Source organism: Trachemys scripta, chromosome 19 (assembly GCF_013100865.1).
Source record: "Trachemys scripta elegans isolate TJP31775 chromosome 19, CAS_Tse_1.0, whole genome shotgun sequence".
In the NCBI taxonomy this organism is placed as follows: domain Eukaryota; kingdom Metazoa; phylum Chordata; order Testudines; family Emydidae; genus Trachemys; species Trachemys scripta.
Window position 1 is genome coordinate 15,859,539 of NC_048316.1, and position 22,799 is coordinate 15,882,337.

General features: G+C 51.9%; 1 protein-coding gene across 2 annotated transcripts in view; it reads right to left on the reverse strand.

Moving 5' to 3' along the window:
* The window catches only part of IGSF21 (immunoglobin superfamily member 21), a 270,539-nt gene that overhangs the window by 45,147 nt on the left and 202,593 nt on the right, over positions 1-22,799 (reverse strand). For both annotated transcript variants that reach the window (XM_034753548.1, XM_034753550.1), the window contains exon 4: positions 18,449-18,567. In XM_034753548.1, the coding sequence (XP_034609439.1) occupies positions 18,449-18,567 (119 nt within the window). The remainder of the gene's footprint in view (positions 1-18,448; positions 18,568-22,799) is intronic.

Genomic DNA, 22,799 nt, shown 5'->3' on the forward strand with positions numbered 1-22,799 from the left:
ACTTCGGAGTCACCCCTGGGGTAATGAGAGCAGCATGCGGCACTTAATGTTTGTAAAGCTCTTTGAGATCCTCTGATGGATGGGGCCAGAGACGGGCAACGTCCTATCGTTACGATGCGCCTCATTTTCAGAGCACCCACAGCTTCCATTGATACAGCTGTAGAGGAGAGCGCTCAGCATCCCTGAAACTCAGATCCTATTACACCCTCTAATGATTTAGTGCCACAGGTACATGCCCCCCCAGATACCTGTCTGCGTGGGCCCCCTCTCCCCCTCACAAGCGGCTCCAGCAGGAGCTCGAAGCCTGTGCTATCGATACACATGAGGAAGCAACTTTTAAGATGTTGGCTGACGTCTAAACACCGCACTGAAAAACCTAGCCGTTCCGTACCAGCGGCCCGCTTCTCTCTCCGCTGCAGAAGATCATTTTCCCAGCAGGGCGTCTTCCTTCATTACAGGGAGGCTTGTACGGTTAAAGCTGCAAAAATGGAACAAGAGGCAGGGCCTCCAGGGTTGGTGGCGGTGGTTTTTTTTTCACTTTAATAGGGGCTCCCTGGCTAATCTACATGCTGGGAGGCTTTTCGACTGGTGATTTGCCAGGGGGTGGGGGAAGAGAGAAAGCGGGGTAGAAATAAGGAGGGGGAGACAGGAAAAAAGGGAAGGAGAAAGATCCAGGGGAGAAAGGAAAGGGGTGGGGGAGAGGGAGGAAGAGGGAGAATCAGATGAGCAGCTACAAGCAAGTTGGAGGAAATGTAGATCCCTTACTCCACGGGGGAGCCAATGCTTCGCCCCAATCTCAGGCATGGGGGTAGCTGTTTCAGTGCAAACTCCTGCTGCAGGCAGGCAAATCTGCGGTTTGCCCCGCTGGGCCTTTGCCATGAGTGAAACCAGGTGCAGTGGGGCAAATGGCAGCTTAAATCCGGCATCTGCATCACTGCAGCGACAGTGGTGGCTGGAATCGGGGCAACCCACCCCCAGCACAGACAAGGCCGAAGGCTTTAGCAAAGGTCAGGTGCCACTGAAGAGACGCCTGGGTGGTTACTATTCTCATAAGGGTCTAGGCAACGCCCACCTGCCCCGGCCTCACTTTTGAGAGGGCAAGGGGAGGTGCATGCTTTGCACTCCAGAGACCCTCAGAGCGCTGCACCCTGAGAGTGACAGGCTGTGCCTGCAAAGAGTGAGGTCCTAGAGAGGGCGCTCTTCAGGGCAGGGACCGGCTTTTGCTCCGTGTCTGTACAGCACCTAACACTGCAGGGCAATGCAACCACCAAACAGCATCATTCAACACATGTGCAGCGCTTCCCTGCACCCCAAGCGGACGCTCTGTCCTTAGGAGCTGGTGCTGCCAGACTGCGCCCCTCCTGCCTTCCCCCCTTGCTAGCTACACACCGACTGACTTAGCGCTCAGCTGCAGACGGGCAGCTAGGGAGCTCTATTAGCATATGTCCATGCTGTGTGGAGCAGCTGCCGCTGCTGTGCAAGGAGATGCGGTGCGGCTGCAGAGACCGTCCACAGGTTGTCTTCCATTTCGGAAGGTGGAGCAGGGGGCAGGTCCAGCTGTTTACACCAGGATCTGGTTTCTGAGTCAGAAGTGACTCAGCCATACGCGAGCTCTCTTTGCTCACATAACATGCACCCGTCATGCCCAGATCGGGCTTGACATGCCTGCTTTTCCCACTGCACCTTGCCTTCTCTAACGCAAAGACAGAGCAACATGGACATTTTCAATCAATAAATAGGATCCTACCAAAACGAGACAGCCCCTGCGCATGCCTCACCCTCTGGGGAGAGGAGAAGAGAACAAACCTAGCAGAGGTCAGTCATATTTCTTAATGCATTACTACGAGGACGCGTGCAGTGGAAGAACTCCATACAATAGACTAGAACCTCGTGGCACGAAATCTTCCTTGTTGTACAGATCAAAACAGAAGTGGCGCAGATCTAGGAGCTACAGGTGGGAATTTACTTGCCCAGCACAGAATGATTGACAGATGCTGCTCAGCAGAGCAAGTACTGCAGTAGTGGAGGTTTCACAGGCAGTCGCTAGGAACGTGCATTGGCTGCAGGGCCGCCCAGAGGATTCAGGGGGCCTAGGCCTCCGCCGCCGAAGACCCGGCACTTCGGCGGCGGGTCCCGGGGCGGAAGGACCTTCCGCCGCCGAAGACCCGGAGCGGAAGAAGCTCCGCGGACACGGGCCCCGCAAGAGTTTTCCGGGGCCCCCGGAGCGAGTGAAGGACCCCGCTCCAGGGGCCCCGAAAAACTCTCGTGGGGGCCCCTGCGGGGCCTGGGGTAAATTACCCCACTTGCCCCCCTCCCCCCGGGCGGCACTGATTGGCTGAGCTTTGTGAAAGGCGACGGATTGGCGTAGTAAGAAGTGGATTATTGCTTATTCCTTGCATTGTGGTAGTCCCTAGGGGCAGCGACCAATAAGCGGGGCCCCGTTGTGCTAGGCACAGGACAGACATGCAGAGCGCTCACAAACTAGGTTCGGTTGTAGGGGCTGGTGCAGAGTGGGACTGAGGTGCTTTGGCAAAACTTTAGGAGGGGGGCACTGGCCAGGCTGGAATAGCCCCGGGTGCTGCGGGTCAGGAGCGAGGGGCTTCGGCAGAGCTGTGCGCAGGGAGCTGGCCTACCCTGCGCTCAAAATACCAACGGCTGTTACCAAACCCCTCCCTGTCCTGAGCGAGGAAATGCACCCGATCGCCTCACTTAAAAACCCGCCAAGAACGAGCCAATGCCCTGCGGCCCACGCTCAGCCGCAGAGTCGGCCTCCAAGCCAACCAACAGCTGGGGATTGCAGCTGGCCTTGGATCTCTGCAGGCCCTTCACCTCCCAGGAACCTGAGGGGAGCAATCCCACACTGCAGCCTCCCGGAAAGGGCAGCCTGGCCTCCAGGAGAGAGAGAGAGAGAAGGGAGGGAGGGATTGAGGGACATTCCCAGCTGGCCTCTCTAATGTCCACAGCAGGACTGTGGCTTCTGTGCCATTCCTCTGAATTCGGGCGGGTCACAGAGGCTCCCGTGGCACCGTGCTGAGCTGCAGCTCGGGTGACTAATTATTCAGCCGGTCGCTTCAGTGCCCTGCTGGGAGCTGAGGGAGCCTCTCAAGTGACCACCAAAAATCCCCTTCTTGTGGTTCCCAGGCCCCCTCGCAGCATGCAGGGAGGGGTTCAACCTTGCTTCTCTTTTGCGGGTAGGTCTAGGTGCCTGGTGTCCTTAACGTCCCTGCAAGAGAGGGGATATTCCTCCTGAGGCGGTGACGGCAGGCGAACGGGTCGCCTTTGGGGGCTGAACTTCTTGGTGGCATCAAGGATGGCGCCAGCGGCAGGGCATCGCGACTGGGTAGCGTCCCTGTCAATCATCCGCCAGCCCGCTAGTGGTTCTTGTGCGGCAAAAGACACACCGCAATGAGAGACCAAGATGGTGGGGGCGGGGGAGAGACCAAGATTGAGTCCTGCAGCCGTGCTGAACGGGATATCCAGGGGATAAGGAATATGGAGGAGGGATGTATTCCTACCGCACCAGCGCACACCGGGGTGCGGTTTGCTCCATCCCAGGCCCCACCAACTGTGGCTGGACTTTATTTTGCATAAGCTTTAGCCCCTTCGGAGCAGGGTCCAGTCCTCCTAACCACTGCGGACAGCACCTCGCCCAGCTCTGGTGCACTCTGAACAGTAATTTAATGCAGCGGCAGTCTGAACGACATGAAACTGACCTCTGGTCAACCCTCTGCCTGTGTGGCATAGACGACTGGTGCCTCCCCACACTTGGGGGGCACAATCTAAAGAGGAGGACACACGTCCTCCCCAGCCAGTGCGCCCCCCCCCCCCCCGCTTTGGCCCAATCCGGGGGCCGCAGTGCTCTCCCTGCCCCACATTACCTGCGGGCAGGGGTGGGGGCTCTCTGTCCTCTCCTGTGCTCTCTCTGGCAGCTGGGCAGGGAGCAGGACAGAGCTGGGAGGGAGGGTTGCTCCAGCCCCCTGGGCCCCTGGCCCCGGCAGCCAACCCCCATGCCCCCCTATGCATTGCCTCTACCTGTGTGGCTTGCATCTGGCTCTGTTTACTGGCCCTGTCAAGCTGGATCCCGTGGCCTGGCCATTCTTGATTTGATTCTCTTGCCATCAGCCCAATGGCAAGTTCTCCTCTGACTGCAGGAACCTTGTTCTAGGCGATGACATGAGACAGAAAACCCCCAGCTTGTCTCTCAGATCCCAGGTGAGTTTGCAACACAAGCCAGTGAGGGGGAAAATCACTTGCTCTGTAACACGAGTGAATTTGGTTTGATCTGGACATCAACTAGGGGCAATAAAGAAGGAGCCAGACCCTGCTCTCATTGAAGGCAACGGGCGTTTACTGCTGGCCTCGGTGGGAGCAGGCTGAGGCCCGGTAACCACAGCTTAATGCCAGATGGTGCTAAAGTGGTACAAGCCGTATGGGCCTGAACCAAAAACCTGGACCCAAATGGCACCGACTATCCAGAAACCTACCCAGGCTTTGGAAGCTGGGCAGTGGGCCCGGCTAGCCTCTCGCAGGAGGAGCTGGTTTTCTATCTGACTAGGTCCCAAAGGTCCCAATTACTACAGAACCTGAGCAACTCAACACCCCTCTGGGTCAGGGCGGTGCTATCAGACCCAAGGAGCTGAGGCCCAGAGAGATTCAGGGAGCTTCCCAAGGGCGCACAGGAAGTCTGCGGCATGGCGAAGAATGGAACCGTGGTCTCAAGTCCCAGGCTGGCACCTCTAACCGCTGGATCAGCCGTCTGTTTTGTTTTGCTGCTCGTCTCAGCCTGACACACCCACTCTCCCCATCCCACCTGTTCTCGCAAACAGCTGAACCATTTTGGCTGAAATCTTCCCAAACCGTTCAGCCCAGGTCAGACACTCGGCTTGGAAAGTTTCAGTCCAAAGAGTTAAAATTTGACAAAGAGGGCGTCCCATACACCACGTCAACTGAGAGCGTCACGAATCTACAACTGCAGACACCATTGCAACTAAAATTATTAAGGGTTTGGAATGGGTCCCATATGAGGAGAGCTTAAAGAGGCTAGGACTTTTCAGCTTGGAAAAGAGGAGACTAAGGGGGGATATGATAGAGGTCTATAAAATCATGAGTGATGTGGAGAAAGTAGATAAGGAAAAGTTATTTACTTATTCCCATAATACAAGAACTAGGGGTCACCAAATGAAATTAATAGGCAACAGGTTTAAAACAAATACAAGGAAGTTCTTCTTCACGCAGCGCACAGTCAACTTGTGGAACTCCTGACCTGAGGAGATTGTGAAGGCTAGGACAGCGTTTAAAAGAGAACTGGATAAACTCATGGAGGTTAAGTCCATTAATGGCTATTAGCCAGGATGGGTAAGGAATGGTGTCCCTAGCCTCTGTTTGTTAGCGGGTGGTATTGGACGGCAGGAGAGAGATCACTTGATCATTACCTGTTAGGTTCACTCCCTTTGGGGCACCTGGCATTGGTCATTGTCGGTAGACAGGATACTGGGCTAGATGGAGCTTTGGTCTGACCCAGTACGGCCGTTCTTATGTTAATCCCATGCACACAGGGAGCTGGGAGTAGAGCCCAGATTTTTTGCTCCAGAAAGACCAGCCTCTGGCATTCGACTTCAGCTGTACCAGCAGTTCCCTTATTGGCTCTGTGGGCCCAGCCACGAGAGGGCAGCATCACTCACTCATAGACACAAGGCCATGACGTCATACATGACTGAGAATAGACTGAGAGGCAAGAGGCCCGGGCTGGTACACCTAGGGTCTTCATCAGACAAATTGGCAGAGTTGGCTATAAAGGCTGGGAGCGGCTGTGTGACAGGGTTACTGCTCCCAGGCCTCGGGGCCGCCATTAATGGATTTTTCTCTCCGAAAGCAAAAAGGCAAGAGGCAGCCAGAGTCTGCACTGATTTCCCTCCACTCTTTATACAACTTTTTATTACTAATTGAAGTGCTCTAGGACACCGATGAACTTTCTTTGCTCAATATTCATTATCGCTCCATCCTCCTTTGTAGAGAAATTGCAGACGCTCTGATGATGGCTTGGAAACTTCTTGCTTGATTTGACCAGCGCTGGCTCCAGATACTTGTGCCAGAGGCACGGCTTTCCTCTGGGTCCAGCACAGCCCGTCCACCTCCAAAGGCTGGGCTACATCACAGTGCTGGCTAGATCCAGAGTCACTCCGCCGACACTACGCTTCCTGGTGTCCTGAGTGCAGAAGTTGGCCAAAAGGATGGAGATCTAATGCTAAATTGGAAACATGCCGCTGGGTTCTGGGGGTGGGGAGCTGAAGACGGAATGCCAAGCCCAGGTGGTCTCAATACCTAAATCCTGGAGATGTGGTACTGAGCCCTGGCAAACCCCATATTATCCATGCAATCACAAAGCTCCTGGGTGCTGGTTCTTTGGAAACCCAATGCCACATCATCTAGAATACCATCCCCATAGACTATGGATAATTGGGAATCCTCTCGGAACAATACAACTCTTCCGTGGGGCGGAGGATGGGGCGCAAAGGGGAGACACAAATATGCGTTGGGTTTATTTTGCTGATGTTCGTATCACATCATTTGAACATACATCTCTTCCCCATAAATAAACATATCTCCCACCCAAACGCACCAGCTCCTTTTCCATCCGCTGCCTCCCTTCTCCACGAGGTCGGTCACAGACCCCGAATCTCTGCACACGGATGAAATTAATAAAGAGCTTTTCCAGAGACGGGCCTTCACTTAATCACTAAACACACTTCCCCGTAGACAACTCCGGCCCAGCTCCCCTGTGTTTCCAGCATGAGCTGTCTTTGTAATTTCACTAGGAAGGTTAACTAGCCGGCTGCGCAGAGTTAATTTGTACATGCAAAGCAGTCTGGCTCTAAGCGCCCTGGGAGATGGCAATGAGAAAGGCACAGGCTCTGAGCAGGGCCACCTGGAGAGGGAGGAAGATGGAAAGCAGCCACTCTTGTAGCTTATTCAGTGAAAGGCAACTTTGACCGAGATGAAATGGATTTGGAGAGCACTGATTCTGCAGACATGTTTGGGCCCTCAGCTGGACACAGGTTGCAAGAAGCTCCAAATCAAGTTGCTATTTGCCCAGGTTGGAGGGTTTGCTGGAAGAACCAGACACAATTAGATTTGTCTAAAGCTGCAGGCTTGCCTGCTGCATGGCAGTGGGAGAGAGCAGTAGGATTTGGATGGTAGGAGACGTCTCGTGGGTTCAGATATGGTGACATAAGCATGGGGTTCTGAACCTAACCTTTACAGAGCTTGGTGCATTTGTCAGCAGAGCTGAGTGGGAAATGGTGTTCCCAGCCAGCAAAAATTGTTGAGATATTGAAAAATTTTCCCATCCCAAAGTGGGACAAAAAGTCTGAATCTCAAAATCTTTCACAAACGGAAATTCCAACACCCCCCCAACCCCCAAAAATTTCAGTTCAGGTCAATCGAAATGTTTCATTTAGATTTAGACCTTTACAATTTTTTTTTACTACAATTAACTTAAAAATTGAAGCAAAATGTCATTTCAAACCAGAAAACTGGAATTGTTCATTTTGAAAATGCCAAAACAAAGCATTTTGAACGTTTTGAAACTTTTTTCAAACAAATGTCAAGTTGAAAAATTGATCCAAACCGACCCTTTCCCGCGAGAAGTTTCAGTTTCCCTTAATCGGCTTTTTCTGACCAAAGTAGTTTTGCTGAAAAATTCCTGATCAGCTGTTTGTTGGCTAGGGTAGGGGCTCAAACAGAAAGGCATGTAGCAGACCTAACTGAGGTACATTGGCAGAACTGTGCCGGGGGCCCTACGGGACAACAGCAGAAGGTGCTACAGGTCAAGATTGCACAGCTGGGTGGGAAAAGTTTCCCTCTCCCTGCTTGTGTGATGAGTTCCTTTTACTTAGCACTGCTATCCCTGTAATGTTAATGCAGTATAATTTTTCTTTGTATTTTTGCTGCTTTAATTGCCAATTTAGTTTGCCTCCAGTGTGTGAACTGAACACAAAGAAACTGCTGGGAGTAGGCGCTTTTTAGTTAATGGCCCCGGGAAGTAACAGAGTCTCTGCATAGAGTCCAGTGGGCCTTTTGCGTCAAAACTCAAAAGGTTTGCAGCCATGTTTTCAAAGTGTCTTTGGCTGTGGGAGTCCCTTGCTCTTAACTTCTCAAGCCCAGCTTGGTTGTAAGCTAGCTGGCTCCAGCGGTGAATACTTTTTGTATCTGAACTAGCTGTGACCATTTGGGGAGGGGAGATGGTGGGCACATTTCTTGCCCCTTGTCCCAGCTTTGTTAGTAGGCCTTTGGTGTCCCTACTTTAGTGTGGCTTCTAGTCACCCCACCAACATGTTTTATGTCGAGTGTCTCATCCGTGGGCTTAGTCAACAACTGGGATTGAAGCGGGGACCCCAAGAGCCGAAAGCACAAGTCCCTGTAACTTGAGGCAGACTCGCCAGCAATGGCTGTAACAGACACATCCCCTCTGAAGATTGAGGACAGAGGATGATGCATAACACGCACCGACTAGCGGGCTGTGATTCACCTGGTATGATGGAACAATGGGAGGTTCTGATTCATGCTGCCCCTGGCAAGAGAGGTACAGAAACAATCTGCCTTTGCTATCGTCTTACAGATCACGTCTTCTGAGCCACTGGGCTCTCTCCGGTAAGCTTATCTGAAAACAGGGGTCAGCGTGGAGAAAAAATAAGTGCCGGCATTCTCAAAATCCTCCCACAATCCAAGCTCCTCCCACTTGGGGCACCCAAACGAGATGCCATTCAGTAGATGCCATCTCACGTGCTTTGCTCGGGAGTGAAACTGAACAATGCTGGCACTTAGGTCGGCATCAGTAGGCTTCAGAGTTGGCAGCACATCGCAGTCCTGACTTGTCTCCGAGCTGCTGTTTCAGGCTGCCTGCAGATTTGAGCAGACTGCATCCCTGATGAGAAGACTTGCTCTTCCAGTTCACCTGGTGAAACCGTTGCTCCCAGGGCTGGAGAGATGGGAGACAGGGATCCACTAGCACTAGTCCCAGGGGATTAGGTTCTACCCCTGCTACCAGAGGGAGACGCAGTAGAATGCAACCGTCTCTTAATAAAAAAACCCACCTCTTCTTTGCAGCAGCTCGGCTTGCTGCAGCCTTGTCCTGTCACTCACAGTGAGTGATTCCCCAATATACCTCGGGGGGCCTCTCTCAAGTGATGTGAATCATTATCAGCAGTAATTCTCAATTACACCTCCTGAACAGGCTTTGGAAATGACAGAACTCCGCCGAGGCCACTGCCACCCGTCTGCAAAGCCCATGTTTGGCACCTCGCATGCTCATTGAGGTGCCCGCTTCAATCCCACGTTTCTGGCGCCCTGACACCTCTGCACAAGTGGCAAAAGCAATCAGTCATCGGAGAGCGCGCGGAGGGGGCTGTGCTGAAGGGAGCCATGGCTGAGGCCTGCAGCCTTCGCAGGTAGGAGCTAGAGGCTACGGGTCCCTTTACACTGCAACAAAAAACCCACAGCAGCAAGTCGAAGAGCCCGGGTCCGCTGACTCAGGCTTGCGGGCTAAATAATAGACGTTTGGGCTCAGGCTGGTGCCGAGGCTCTGAAACCCAGCAAGCGGGGAGGACCCGAGCATCTGCCCCGGTGGTTCTCAACCCCTGGGGGTACGCAGAGATCTTCCAGGGGATACATCAACACATCTAGATATTTGCCGAGTTTTACAACAGGCTCCATAAAAAGCACCAGCAAAGTCAGTACGAGCTACAATTTCATACAACGCCTTGTTTGTACAGCTCTATACGCTAGACACTGAAATGTACGTGCAACATTTATATTCCAATTGATTTATTTTATGATTCTCGGGCAAACATGAGAAAGTCGGCGATTTGTCCGTCACAGCGCGCTGTGCCACTTTTGTATTTTGAGGTCTGCTTCGGTCAGCAAGTCGTTTTTAAGTGAGGTGAAACTCGGGGGTACGCAGGACGAGTCAGCCTCCTGAAAGGGGTACAGTCATCCGGAAAGGCGGAGAGCCACAGACATACCCAGGCTCTATCTCTGTTGTGGCACAGGGCGTCAGGAAACCTGGGTTCTAGCGAGCGCCAGTGAAAACATTTTGGACTAAAAATTTTTTCACTGAAAAATGCCATTTCATCATAACCACCGTGTTCTGCAGAAACCTATCTTGTGCAGGATGAAACGTGGCCAGGAGCCGTGAGCCCTACAACAGCCAAGAGTCTGGTGGTTAGATCATTCGTTTGGGATACAGGAGATCCAAGATCTAGCTATATTGGACTTGGAACAAAAATGAATTTCAGTCTCTCGCAAATGACAGCCGTGGTTGGCCAGCCAGCCCCTGTCCCCGACTCTGCTTGAGCAAGCCACTTCCCCTCTTTGTGACTCAGTTTCCCCATTACTAAAGTTGGGGGAATGAGACTCACCTAGCTCTTTAGAGCACTTTGAGATCACTGGGTTGACGTGTGCTAGGGACGAGCTCCTGTTTTCCTAACTCCACAGCTTTTCCCCTCTTGCCCTTCAGCTCTAAATCCACCCTCAACCCCCATGCTGCCAGCAGTTCCCCACAGAGCGGCTGAGCTGAAGGGCACGTTGCCTAGTGGGTGCCTTGGGCAGAGCTCAGTGATGAAGAGGTTAATTCCAGTCTCGCCATGTTTGTTCTCTACCCCCTGTGTCTTGCCGCAGCTCCCGCTGAAACCACCATCTCCTGGCAGGAGAGTGGGGAACCCTCTGGAGCAAATCCCCCCTCCAAATCACGCCATATGATAATTTTGAGAGTGCCTTTGTCCGAACGGGCAGGGGAGGTTCTCTAGGGAGATCCTGACAAGGGCAGAGCTGTGGAAAACAGCACGTCTCCTGGGAGCCCCTGGACGTGTCTAACTCAGAACCAGCCGCAGCGCAGAGGCTGTCAGCACAGTGCGGGTCCCTGCTCACCTGGCATGAGGCTGGAAGGAGGGAGAGGGGGCAGGGACGTGTTCAGACCAGAGAAGGGGAGCATGCAAATGACTTTGGTGCTCTCCAGTCCCAAGGGAAGTAATGGCAAGTCGTCGCTTGGGGTGGAGATACGGGGCTAGGACTCGGGAGATCAGCATCAGACTCCCTGGGGGCCCATCTACTCTGCAGTAAAAGACCCATGGCTGGTCCAGAGCAGCTGAATCAGACTTGCGGGCTAAACAGAGCAGTGTAAACGTTCAAGTTTGGGCTGGAGCCTGGACTGCGAATCCCCATGAGACGGAGGGTCTCAGAGCCGGGGCTCTAGCCCGAGTCGGAACATCTCCACTGCTTCTTTCAGCCCCGCAGCCTGAGCTCTGTAAGCCCGAATCAATTGACCCAGGCGCCGAGCCTTGGTGCTGCAGGTTATATACTGCAGTGTGAACATACTCCAGGTGCCCGCAGCCAAGTCACTTCATCTCTCCTTGGGAGTCAATTCCCCATCCACGCACGGGGGATATAATCTTTCCTTTGACTATGCAGATTATAATTAAGGCTAAGATTAAGTCACGGGTATTTTTGCTCAAAGTCATGGACAGGTTACGAGCAATAAATAAAAATTCGCAGCCTGTAACCTGTCCATGACTTTGACCAAAAATATTCGTGACTAAACCTCTACTTCTGAGGCCCCACTCCAGGGCCCCCCTTCTGCGGGGGCCCTGCTCCAGTGCTGGGGGTTGACTGCCCCCCCAGCCGCTGCTCCCAGGGACTGCTCTCCGGACTTCCTAGCGCCCCTGTGGCCGCTGCTCCAGACACCCCAGGACTGCTGCCACCCCAAGGCACCCCCAAGACTGCTACTTGGGCGGTCCAGGGACCAGCCGCACCGGCCGCTGCCCCCCAGAGCCAGCTGCCCGGGTGTCCCAAGCAGTGGTCGGTGCGGCTAACCCCAGGGACTGCCAGAGCAGCTGACCCCAGGTCGCTCCAGCAGTGGCTGGTGTGGCTGCTCGGACGGCCCTGAAGTCAGCCAGTCAGTCACAGTCCCACCCCGTGCCTCAGTTTCCCCACCTGTAACGAGGGGATAATAATTCAGACCATGCTCCCAGGAGACGGTGATAAGCCCTAATTCACTACTACTGTTTATCAAGTGCTTTGAGATCCGTGGGCAGAATGTGCCAGAGGAGAGCAGAGAATCCTTGACAGTCTCAGAGCAGAGTGCGCTGTTAGCAGGGACATCTTGGCTGGCACACCGGGAATTTCCAAGTGATTAAATGCTACAGATCGGTGTATTAACAGACACAGGGCGCTCCATTCATTAGGCTCCAGGGGCTCCGAGTACCGGGAACAGCCAGGAACAGAGAGACATGCTTTATGGTGAGGCTGTTCTCCATGGCCGCTCTGAAGGTTACATCTAGCTGCCCTACTCGCACATCCTTGATGCTTTTAAGGCCAATTTATAAGCCCACCAGCCTCCGAGGAACAAGGTGTCCCAGAGAGCCTGACCTCACGTACTGCCCATCTTTGCTGTTATAAAACAGGTCGAATATGGCAAGCTGTCTGGGAACAGGGCTTTTACTCGTCTCTGATGGTTTCCCGTACCGTTTATCCTTGGTATCTTGCCCTTTCAGACGCCTCCTCCCTGACAGAGACCCATCTCCTTTCACCTTGTCCGCTTGGATGGGGCCTGCTTTAGGGGCGCGTGAACCGACAATGCTAGGGTAGCCCTGTGGTGAGTGTGTGCTACCGGTGCCTCTTTGCACCCAGTCCACAGAGGTGATGGGTATGGTAGAGGCCCCACTCTTTAGCTCAGGCAGTAGCAGCTCAAGTTTTGACCTCTGGAGATCCCAAGCGTGTCAGCTGACACTGGTGACCATCTCACTGCCGCCAGGCACGGGGCAGGCAGCAGCTACCCTGCGACACCAACGCCCCCTGACCAGACCTGGTTACGACTCCTGCAATGAGCAGTTTTTTAATGGGAACGTGTGGTTTTATCCCCATTCTCCCTGGGGAAAACACCCATTTCAAGGTGAAGTTTCCATTTGCCAAAGCAACGTTTGGACACGTTTCATGCCGATGGTTCTGAATCAACATTTGCAAAACTTTTCACTCCTCCTGCTCCAGATTTCACTGTTGTGATGCGTTGTCCCAAGTGGGGACAGAAACAAAAGTCAAAATATTGACAATTCCTACACGAGGGAAATTCCTACACGCTTGCCACCCAGCTCCACTCCTGACCTGGAGCACCTTCACGCCTGGGAGCTGACTGGCAGCACCCCCTGCTGTGCCAATCCAGGGGTCCCCCAACCTCGGATTAACCTCATTGGCTACGATACTGCCACTGCGCAAAGCGTGCCCCTTGGAACTGACAAGCAGCGCCCCCTGCCAGCCGGGGGACGAAACACATGGTCGGTTTTGTCCATTAGACAAACTTCCACAACGGGCAAGACGCCAACCTCCAAAATTGTCCCTCTTGAGATCTGAGTTAGAGATGAGTGGTGAGTGCTAAGATGCTGGAGGCAATGTGGCCTAGTGGCCAAGGCACCAGCTGGCGCGCTGGAAGACGTGGGTATCATCTCAGCTTTACTGGTGTGTGACCTCATGCAATTCACTTCCCCTCTCTGTGCCTTAGTCCCCAGATCTGGGGACAACGATACCGAGCTGCTTTGAGAGCTACTGCTGAAAAGAACTCGGCGTTATTATTCATTCCCAACACTGATGCCTTTGAAGTGGCCTGGAGTTTTTGAAGAGTGTTTCTGATTCAGATGCAAGAGCAATTCTGCATTTGGCTATTCACTCAGCACTCCCAGGACACGTCGAAAGCTGCCAACCCTACCCTAACCTGAACTGAGTAATTCGCGGCGTATATATAGCCAAGTCACGGACACAACATAGCAAACTTCCGACAACTTCTCCCCCCAGCTTGGCTGTTCCCGATACCCCCCAGTGGCACGCCCAATCCCTGTTATAGAGTAGTGGCACCTGCGAGCATGAATCAGCAGACATCACTGCATCGTTATGCCAGGTGCTAGAGCCTAGGTTTAGGATGACGCAGCAGTGAGGAGTCCCGCATTCACGGGTAGGGCCGGCTCCAGGCACCAGCCTGGCAAGCAGGTGCTGGGGCGGCTGCTCCGGAGAGGGGCGGCACGTCCAGCTATTCGGCGGCAATTCGGCGGACGGTCCCTCACTCCCGCTGGGAGCAAAGGACCTCCCGCCGAATTGCCACCGCGATTGCGGCTTTTTTTTTTTTTTTTTGGCTGCTTGGGGCGGCCAAAACCCTGGAGCCGGCCCTGTTCACGGGCATTGCATACGTTGACACCACTCGCACGGAGGTGCCCTCTTGTGCTCAGGCTGAATTTGGCCCTTGGGTGCACTGGAGTTGTCATACTGCATCAGAACACCGGCCCACCTAGGCCCCCGCGTTCTGCCTCCAACACTCGGTGCTTCAGAGGAAGGCGAAAATACCTCCCGTGACTCTGGCTCTCGGGCTGCATTGTTGCTGGTATGAAGGACAGCCCGAGCTTTCATTGTTTAAATGGGCTCTTTATCTGAACAAGCTGTCCTAGCAGGAAGGATGCGGTCAAGGGGAAGCCAGTCGATACCAGCCGAGCATTAGGCCCTTTGAAAAGCAAAGAGCCTGTGGTGACGAGCGGTTTTGTTACGCTCCGCTACAGCTAACCCGTCTCAGTGCTGCTTCCCTTCCTCGCAGGGCCGCTGCCTGCCTTCCCCAAAGCCCTCTGCGGAGGCATCTCAGACCCTTCTGAGGGCTGACAGCCAAGAGAAGGAACCCCAGTCAGGACAGGAAAGGTGGTTCCTGGCCCCGCTCAATAGAGGAGGGGGAAGTGCACATTTGGAGCAGGCGGGTGGAACGGGGCAAAATAAGCCCCTGCCCCAAGCTCGATGGCTTTGTATTTCTATAGCCCTTTTCATGCCAGAATCACACGAGCCACAAGGAGGTTAAGTGACTCACCTTGGGGCACGCAAAGCAGTCAGTGGCAGAGCCAGGGATAGCACTGCTGGGCGAGTCCCTGCTCTGGACACTAGAGTATGTTATGTGAGGGGTCCCCACCCCCACCCCACCCCAGGATAATCTGCCTTCCCCATTGCTGCTGCAATACTGTGTCCTTAACCCTCGGAAGAGCGAACATGCACCTGCCCAGCCAAGCAAGCCAGGCCCTGAATCCAGAGAGTGTGAAGGCAGCTCCTTGTCCACTGTGGACTCCCAGCTGGGCCTCACCACAGCCTTGCAAGCGGCCACGACCTCTATCCCGGACAGACCCCAGCAGCCCGCAGCTTTGCGGAAGTTCAGACTCAGATCCCAGCTTTCTAAGGCGCGTCCCTCGCTCTCCCAGGGTGAGGCAAAAAGCCAACCCGGGCCTGCCGATCCGGTTCTGAACATGGCGCATCTGGGGGCGATCTCTGCTGATCCCGACCGGGCCAGTCTGTAACGGCGAAGAACAGCCACTGCTGCGCGTGGAACAGACGGTCGTCTCCATAGCAACAAGCTGGTGGACTAATAATTTCTTAACACATCAGGGAATTATTTTCTCTTTTTCTATCATTACATCATAACGATCTCTGGTCAAATTCCTGCAGTTGCTCATTAATGGCCAAGAAATGTCTTTCCCCACTGGTCATTACTGTTTTATCTGAGACACGTACAGGTACTTCAATTGCCCGAGAGCTTAGTTAGGATACAAGAAGCTTCAGGCAACACATATGCAGGTCACTACAGACCACAAAGCACCATGGGTAAAGCTGTGCTTACTGATATCTATAAACGGAACCATCCCAAAATGTTGCCAAGCAAAGAGACTTCTGCACGTCCATAGCCCACACCCATTCCAGGCAGGCACAGAAATTCAGTCTGGGATCCAGGAGGGAACCTGTTTTCTCTTTGGCCCCAGCTCCATTAGCTAGCACCTTCCAGGCAGGAGACAAGTGGACTGATCTTTTATAGTAATATATGGAGATATACCTATGCCATAGAACTGGAAAGGACCCCGAAAGGTCATCGAGTCCAGCCCCCTGCCTTCACTAGCAGGACCAAGTACTGATTTTGCCCCCAGATCCCTAAGTGGCCCCCTCAAGGACTGAACTCACAACGCTGGGTTTAGCAGGCCAATGCTCAAACCCCTGAGCTATCCCTCCTCTGTGCCTGCTGTAACCCAGACATGCAAGATGTGATAACGACCAGAGACCATGTAAGTACTCTCACACTTCTTATCAAACTGTCTGTACTGGGCTATCTTGATTATCACTTCAAAAGTTTTTTTTTTTTTTTCCCCTCTTACTTAATTGGCCTCTCGGAGTTGGTAAGACAACTCCCACCTGTTCATGCGCTCTGTATGTGTGTATATATATCTCCTCAATATATGTTCCATTCTATATGCATCCGAAGAAGTGGGCTGTAGCCCATGAAAGCTTATGCTCTAATAAATTTGTTAGTCTCTAAGGTGTCACAAGTCCTCCTGTTCTTTTTGACCAGAGAACTGTGGTCAGCATCCCAAGCACATGTTCCCAGATCACCACCCATCAGTAGGAACTACAGTAGAACCTCAGCGTTAGGAACACCTCGGGAATGGAGGGTGGTTGGAACGCTGAACAAAACGTCATCATTGTTCTTTCAAAAGTTTACAACTGAACACTGACTTAATACAGCTTTAAAACTTTACTAGGCAGAAGAAAAACGCAGCTTTTAACCATCTTAATTCAAATGAAACAAGCACAGAAACGGTTTCCTTACCTTGTCAATTTTTTTTTTTTTAATTTCCCCTTTATTTTTGTTTAGCAGTTTATGTTTAACGCAGCACTGTACTGGATTGCTTTTTTTTTTTTTGGTCTCTGCTGCTGCCTGATTGCGGACGTCCCGGTCCAAATGAGGTGTGTGGTTGACCAGTCAGTTTGTAACTCTGAGGTTCTACTGTACACCCTTCTCTCCACAGGGCCGGGCGAGGCAGGACTGGCTTCACCTACCTGCCGGGTGGGACCCCTCTTGGTCCAGCGACTGCAATTAGGCTTAGCCTCGGCAAGCCACCCTAGGCAAGTCACTTTGCCTCAGTTTCTCCTCCCCTTCCTTTCCCTGTATTTAGATTGTAAGTTCTCCAGGGTCGGGACTGTCTCTCACTAGGTGTCTGTACAGCACCTGGCACAAGGGGCCCTGGTTTTAGTTGGGGCCTTTGGGGGCGACTGTAATACAAATAATGATGCCATGTGACTGGCAGACTCACTACAGACAGGGAGGGAAGAGGCTACATCCCTCAGATGGCAGGGGGGTGAGGCTGGCAGCAGGAAATTACTCAACACCGACTCTAAGACACAAGTGTTGCCACAGAAGCGCTGATACCCACAGCTGGTCAGGATTTACACGCTGGTCAAAAGGCAGCTCCTCTGCGACAGCCCCCTAACACCATGCAAGGGCATTAGTTCTGCCCTCACTCAGAGGGAAGAGTGCCGCCTTCTAAATCAGCACCATCACTTCGTTGTTCCTCCGAGGGCCTGCCATCTAAAGCAGTGACCTCACCTGACCCTGCTTAGCTCCTGGGATCTACCAGGCTCCCAGCAGCTTCTCCTGCCGCGGCGGAAAGGCTGCAGGCATGGAATAGATTGCTTTAGCAAAATCCTGCCGTTAGATGAAGTGCGGGTGTGTGGGGTGTGCAGCAATTCCCCCCATAAAAATCCCTCTGCGAACTTTCCCCTTCTGCCTGGTGCCCTTCCTCATGACATGCTGGAGAGGAGCTGCCTTGCGCCGGCTGTCCCCTCTCTGCTCGAAGCAGAAATTACTGCCATTGTGGAGGAAGTCCCGGGAACCACAAACTCCAGCCCTAGCTGATGCCCATTCATCAGCTCCCTATTTCTCCACGGTGCGCTGAGCACTGCCGAGTAGCTTAGTAAATACCAGTCTCCTTCTGACTGCCCCTGAAAAGAGTGGGACTTTTTCCACGCTCCCTTAAAATAACATATCCAGAGAGACCACATCCATCAGGCAGGACATACCTGGCCACTTCAACCATCTCCAGCCCAACTCCTTTCTCCTTTGCTCTGCACTCAGTGACTGGCATGAAACTAGATTGCACCAGGCTACCTTTTGGGAGACATGGGCTTCAAACCATCTGGGGATGTGTTGGCGCTGCAGAGCAGATGTTCTCTCTGCATATCTGGTGCTCTGATGGTGTTAACATAGGACTTTGCTTTCTCTCAGGAAGTACAACTGGCGGGGAATAGACATCTGTGGGGCGAGTCACCCTCTACCGGAGTTTCTCATGCAGTTTAATGCTCCATTTCCGTTATGTCCCCAACAAAGCACTGTATTCTTTCCCTTGTTTTGGCCATGTTCATGCTTGGGATGCACACTGCATGCTGGGAGCAGGTTAATGATCCCTGCATCCTGGCCAGGGGTTACAGCAGAGCAATCCAGCTGCTGGCTTTTGGTCCGGTTTGTGCAGAGATTTCAGAGCAGGACTGATTTCTTTCCACCACCACCCATAGCTCCCATCTCTGCCACCCCCAGCCAGGGAAGAGGCGCTGCACTTACACATCACGTTGAGGAATATGTTGCCAGATGCCAGGACCACCTTCTCCCGGGTAGCTCTGTCGTAAATGCCCACATGACACTCGTACGGGCCGTTGTCTGAGATCCGAACCTCCGGAAGACTGGGAAGGGAGAGGGAAAAGGAAACGTTATGGTAATATAACTGATATCTTACGCTCACATGACATCAGTAATCCTTTAGGATTCTCCTCTGCTCTACAGATCAAACACATTTCTTATACAGCAGCCACAACATGCACCACTGACTTGCACCCACGTCTGCAGCTTTCTAAGGGCGCACTACATGACTAGAAATGAGTGCAAGTCCTAGAATGGAAATCCAGCTCCGAACTCCATCAGAACCGAGGTTCTGCTCAGATCTGGTGTCACTGGTTGCGACCCCCTCTGTACACAGCAGCTTGTAACAGAAGGTAGTAACTAGAGATGGTTGGAAAACGGAATTTCCATGGGAAATTCTGATGATATCTCTAAATTTGTTTTCATTCTGAACGGGAAGTTGAAATTTAAAAAAATGTACCATGGAATGGACATTCCAAAAAAAAAAAAAATTGGAAACAATGAAATATTTCAGTTCAATAAGATAAAAAAATATTTCATTTCAACAATGCTGGAATGTTATCGTAGAATATAAAACACACACGTATATTATAATAAAATTAATATTTTAATATAATACCAAGTCAAAATGAAATGAAATGAAACAAGAAAGTGGAGCCGGAACATTTTGACCTCATCAAAAGAAAACGTTTTGGCATTATCAAAATGAAATGAGAAAGCCAAAACGGCTCTTTATTACTGTGTCCTGTTGAAGCTGAAATCGACACATCCCTGACAAATGTTTTGATTCTGATGAAACTGCATTTTTCTGTCCAGCTGAAATTTTTTTCAGCCAGCTCTCCTGTTGACCATTACAGTCACCTGAAACTTTAGGGATGCAGGGAGACAGAAAGTAACTGTTATGCACGTTGTCATGCGGCCAGGGCACTGGGCCTAACCCCTCCACACTTCCTAAGGGCGTGCAAGCTGAAGCCCGACTAGCGCGAGTCTAGCTACCTGGGTTGGGAGGCTCACTCCTAGCTGCAGTGTAGACGTAACACCCACGACCCAAGGGTGGGAATTTCAAAAGCGCTCGGGACTGGCCAATTGCTACTCCTACTGGGATCAAGAGTAAAACACGTGGTACAAAATGAGGCCAGCTGGGAGTGATACTGAACATCCCACCCAATCACCAGCAATCAGCCCGGCTCCCCCCAGCACCAAAAGGCTCTGTTCACTCTAGGAGGAAGCATGCTGCCTACTGATGCACCAGCAGCACTTCTCGAAGCATCTACCACAGGGACTTATGGCCCCTATCTCGAGAACATCAGGCAGCCTCACAATCCAAAATGGCAGCCCTGTGAGGCAGGGAAGAGTCATTATCCCCATTTTACAGAGGAGAAAACTGAGGCCCAGGTTACAGATATCTATAGTACAACAAGGACTTAAACCCAGGTGCTCCAGATTCTAGGCTAATGCCGTAACCACTGGACTATTTCCCTTCCCCATACCTCTAGGTGCTTGATAGGTTCACAGCACAGGGTGGTACAGCTCATTCACAGTTAGTAACCCACAAAGCTACAATGCAGAGTCCACGGTAACAGGCGACACCAGTCTCTCCCCATTGGCATGAGTGGAGAAGCTAGCAGCATAGGAAGGCGTTCCTTCAGGAGAGAAGCTGGCAGTGATCACTAAAGGCCTGAAAATCTGCAGATATCCGCTTTATAGCCGTGCACCATGTTTGCGGATCCCGGATCGGATGCACATACACATTTTGTATCCGCGCAGGGCTCTGGCGATCACCTCACTGTTCTAGTTTGCAGCTGGGGTTATATTCTGTCACCTCTCATCACGGAGTCTTGTGCAACTAGTCATGTAAATCAGTCCATGGGCATATTAGGAACACAACCGAGCTTTGTTTAAGAGCTTTTTTTAACTGCGTGGACAGAAGGGAAGTGTCTGGGATTTCCTAGAACTCTGCCTCCTAAACTCTCCAGCAGGATTTGAGTAGAAGGCAAACCAGTCCTATAGTGCACGAGGACAATTGCCCAGCACTATACCATAGGGAGGTGGATGTTTCTTCCTGACCGAACAACACTCAGCATTAGGGCCTGAAGTCCTAGGGTTGATGATGCTTATACTCGTTACCATTGCTACTCTTAGAATAGTGTGATCCTCTTCTGCCTTACATTGAGACATTTGCCTCAATTGTGTCCAGCAGCAGGAAGTTCCATAGGTTAATTATAGGTTCTTTAGAGGATTATTTATTGTGTATCTTTTCTAAATACATCACCTCTTGATTTCTTAACACACACACAGGCTGCAAAGCTCGGAGAGATCTGGGATAGGAGGTGCTTGGGAAGAGCAAGGTCTTTTCCCAACAATATGCTCAAATGGTTTAAACTTTTCCTTCCAAAGCACCTGTCTATGCTGAACATCTTCAGTACAGTTCAGAGGGATAAAGTGTGTGCAGGTGTAACAGGAAGCAGTAGGCCACATCCCTCGCGCTGCAGGAAGGGGCGTTGGCCAGATACGGTGCATTAACAGAGGGGAGTGAGAGAGAAACTTCTGACTGAAGTTCCGGCCAGGGCACTATTGATTCCAGCAGCTCCTCCAAGCCAGATCCTGACATTTGTCTACTCTGGGATTAAATTGATCCAGTGACACGGCCTTATCCCAGCCCAGGAGGCCCTAAGAAGGTGAAGTAGAAAAATCAAAGTGCCCCTTACTCATCTCAGCAGCCAACAGAAAAGGAAAATAAATGTGAAGCTCAGCTGAGAGCAAGGATGAAGGTTTATTGGTAAGAGAGATCGATCGAACTGGCCATGGGGGCATGTGACTGTGAGTTAATCAAACAAACGCCCCAGGGGGACTCAGCGGCAGGAGGGGCGAGGGGGAGCCACAGACCTGATATATGTCACCACCCGAGCTCAGGACCAGAGAGATAAGGGGACGGGAAGTGAGTCCTGACCTCATCAGCGAGATGAGTCCATCAGCGTCAACCAGTTCTCCCCTGCCCTGTGTTGTCGGTTATACCCTGTGCAGAGAGGTGTAAAATCAGATCAGAGCCATAGCATCTTGCACCTATTTTGCACATGGGGTCATTGTGGGGAACAGGCCAGATTTCCAAAGAGCTCAAGGGCCAGCACCTAAAATTGGGGCCAGGTTTTCAGAAGAGTCCTGCCCCCAACCTGCACCCCACTTGCCGAGCGGTTCAAAAAGCAGGTACTTGGGTGCCTAAAACAGGAGCTGAGCTCTTTGGAAAATCTAGCCCCTTGGGAGTAGTCGCAAAGCAACAAGAATGGGAGGGCAATGCACTCACGAGAGAGGCAGGATGGGAATAGCGGGGGCTGTAGATCAGGGTTGAGGTGCATTGGCAGACAGGGTGGGGAGTCAGGACTGGGAAGTAGGGGGTATTGTAGGTCAGGATTCAGGGGCATCAGCAGACCTGTGTGGACAGCCTGCTTACTGCCTGTCTCTATTTAATCTGCTTAAGCCAGAGGTTTGCTGTCTCATTTTGCTTAGCCTTAAAGCCCTCACTCCAGATCATCTTCGCAAAAATCTCTCAGCCAGTTTCATCTCTGAAAATCTCTGGCACCTTTAGAGAGCTCCAAACCCTGCAAACTTTACTTGCCTGCTCCCCCCTCGACAGTACCAGGAGGTGTGAGCCAGAGTGACATCATTCTTCGACTTTGAGAAAGGGACCAAGAGACTTTCTCCATTGGATCATATGAACTGGAACCATAAACTCCCTGAACATTAAATCTCACCAAATGAAGGTCAATCCATCCTCATCATCGTATCCACTCATTATACTCCACACCCAAACATAGCCACTTTAATATATGGAGATATACCTATCTCCTAGAACTAGAAGGGACCTTGAAAGGTTATCGAGTCCAGCCCCCAGCCTTCACTAGCAGGACCAAGTACTGATTTTTGCCCCAGATCCCTAAGTGGCCCCCTCAAAGATTGAATTCACAACCCTGGGTTTAGCAGACCAATGCTCAAACCACTGAGCTATTCCTCCCCCCCATACCTCAATGTCTGTACTTTGACACATCAACCTTCCCCCCCCCAATTGGGGATATTGCAGATTATGGATTCCTTATGCCACCCAATCTTAAACCAAACTTTGTGCCCTCGATAATCTGTATGTTATTCCCTGATAACCAGAAACTTCTATGCTTAAACTCTGTACTGGTCACTTTTTTTTTTTTAACATCATCTTAATAACATTTTAAGGGAGTCCCTACAGGCTTGAGCTGTTACTTTCACCTGGGTGACGTGTGGAACC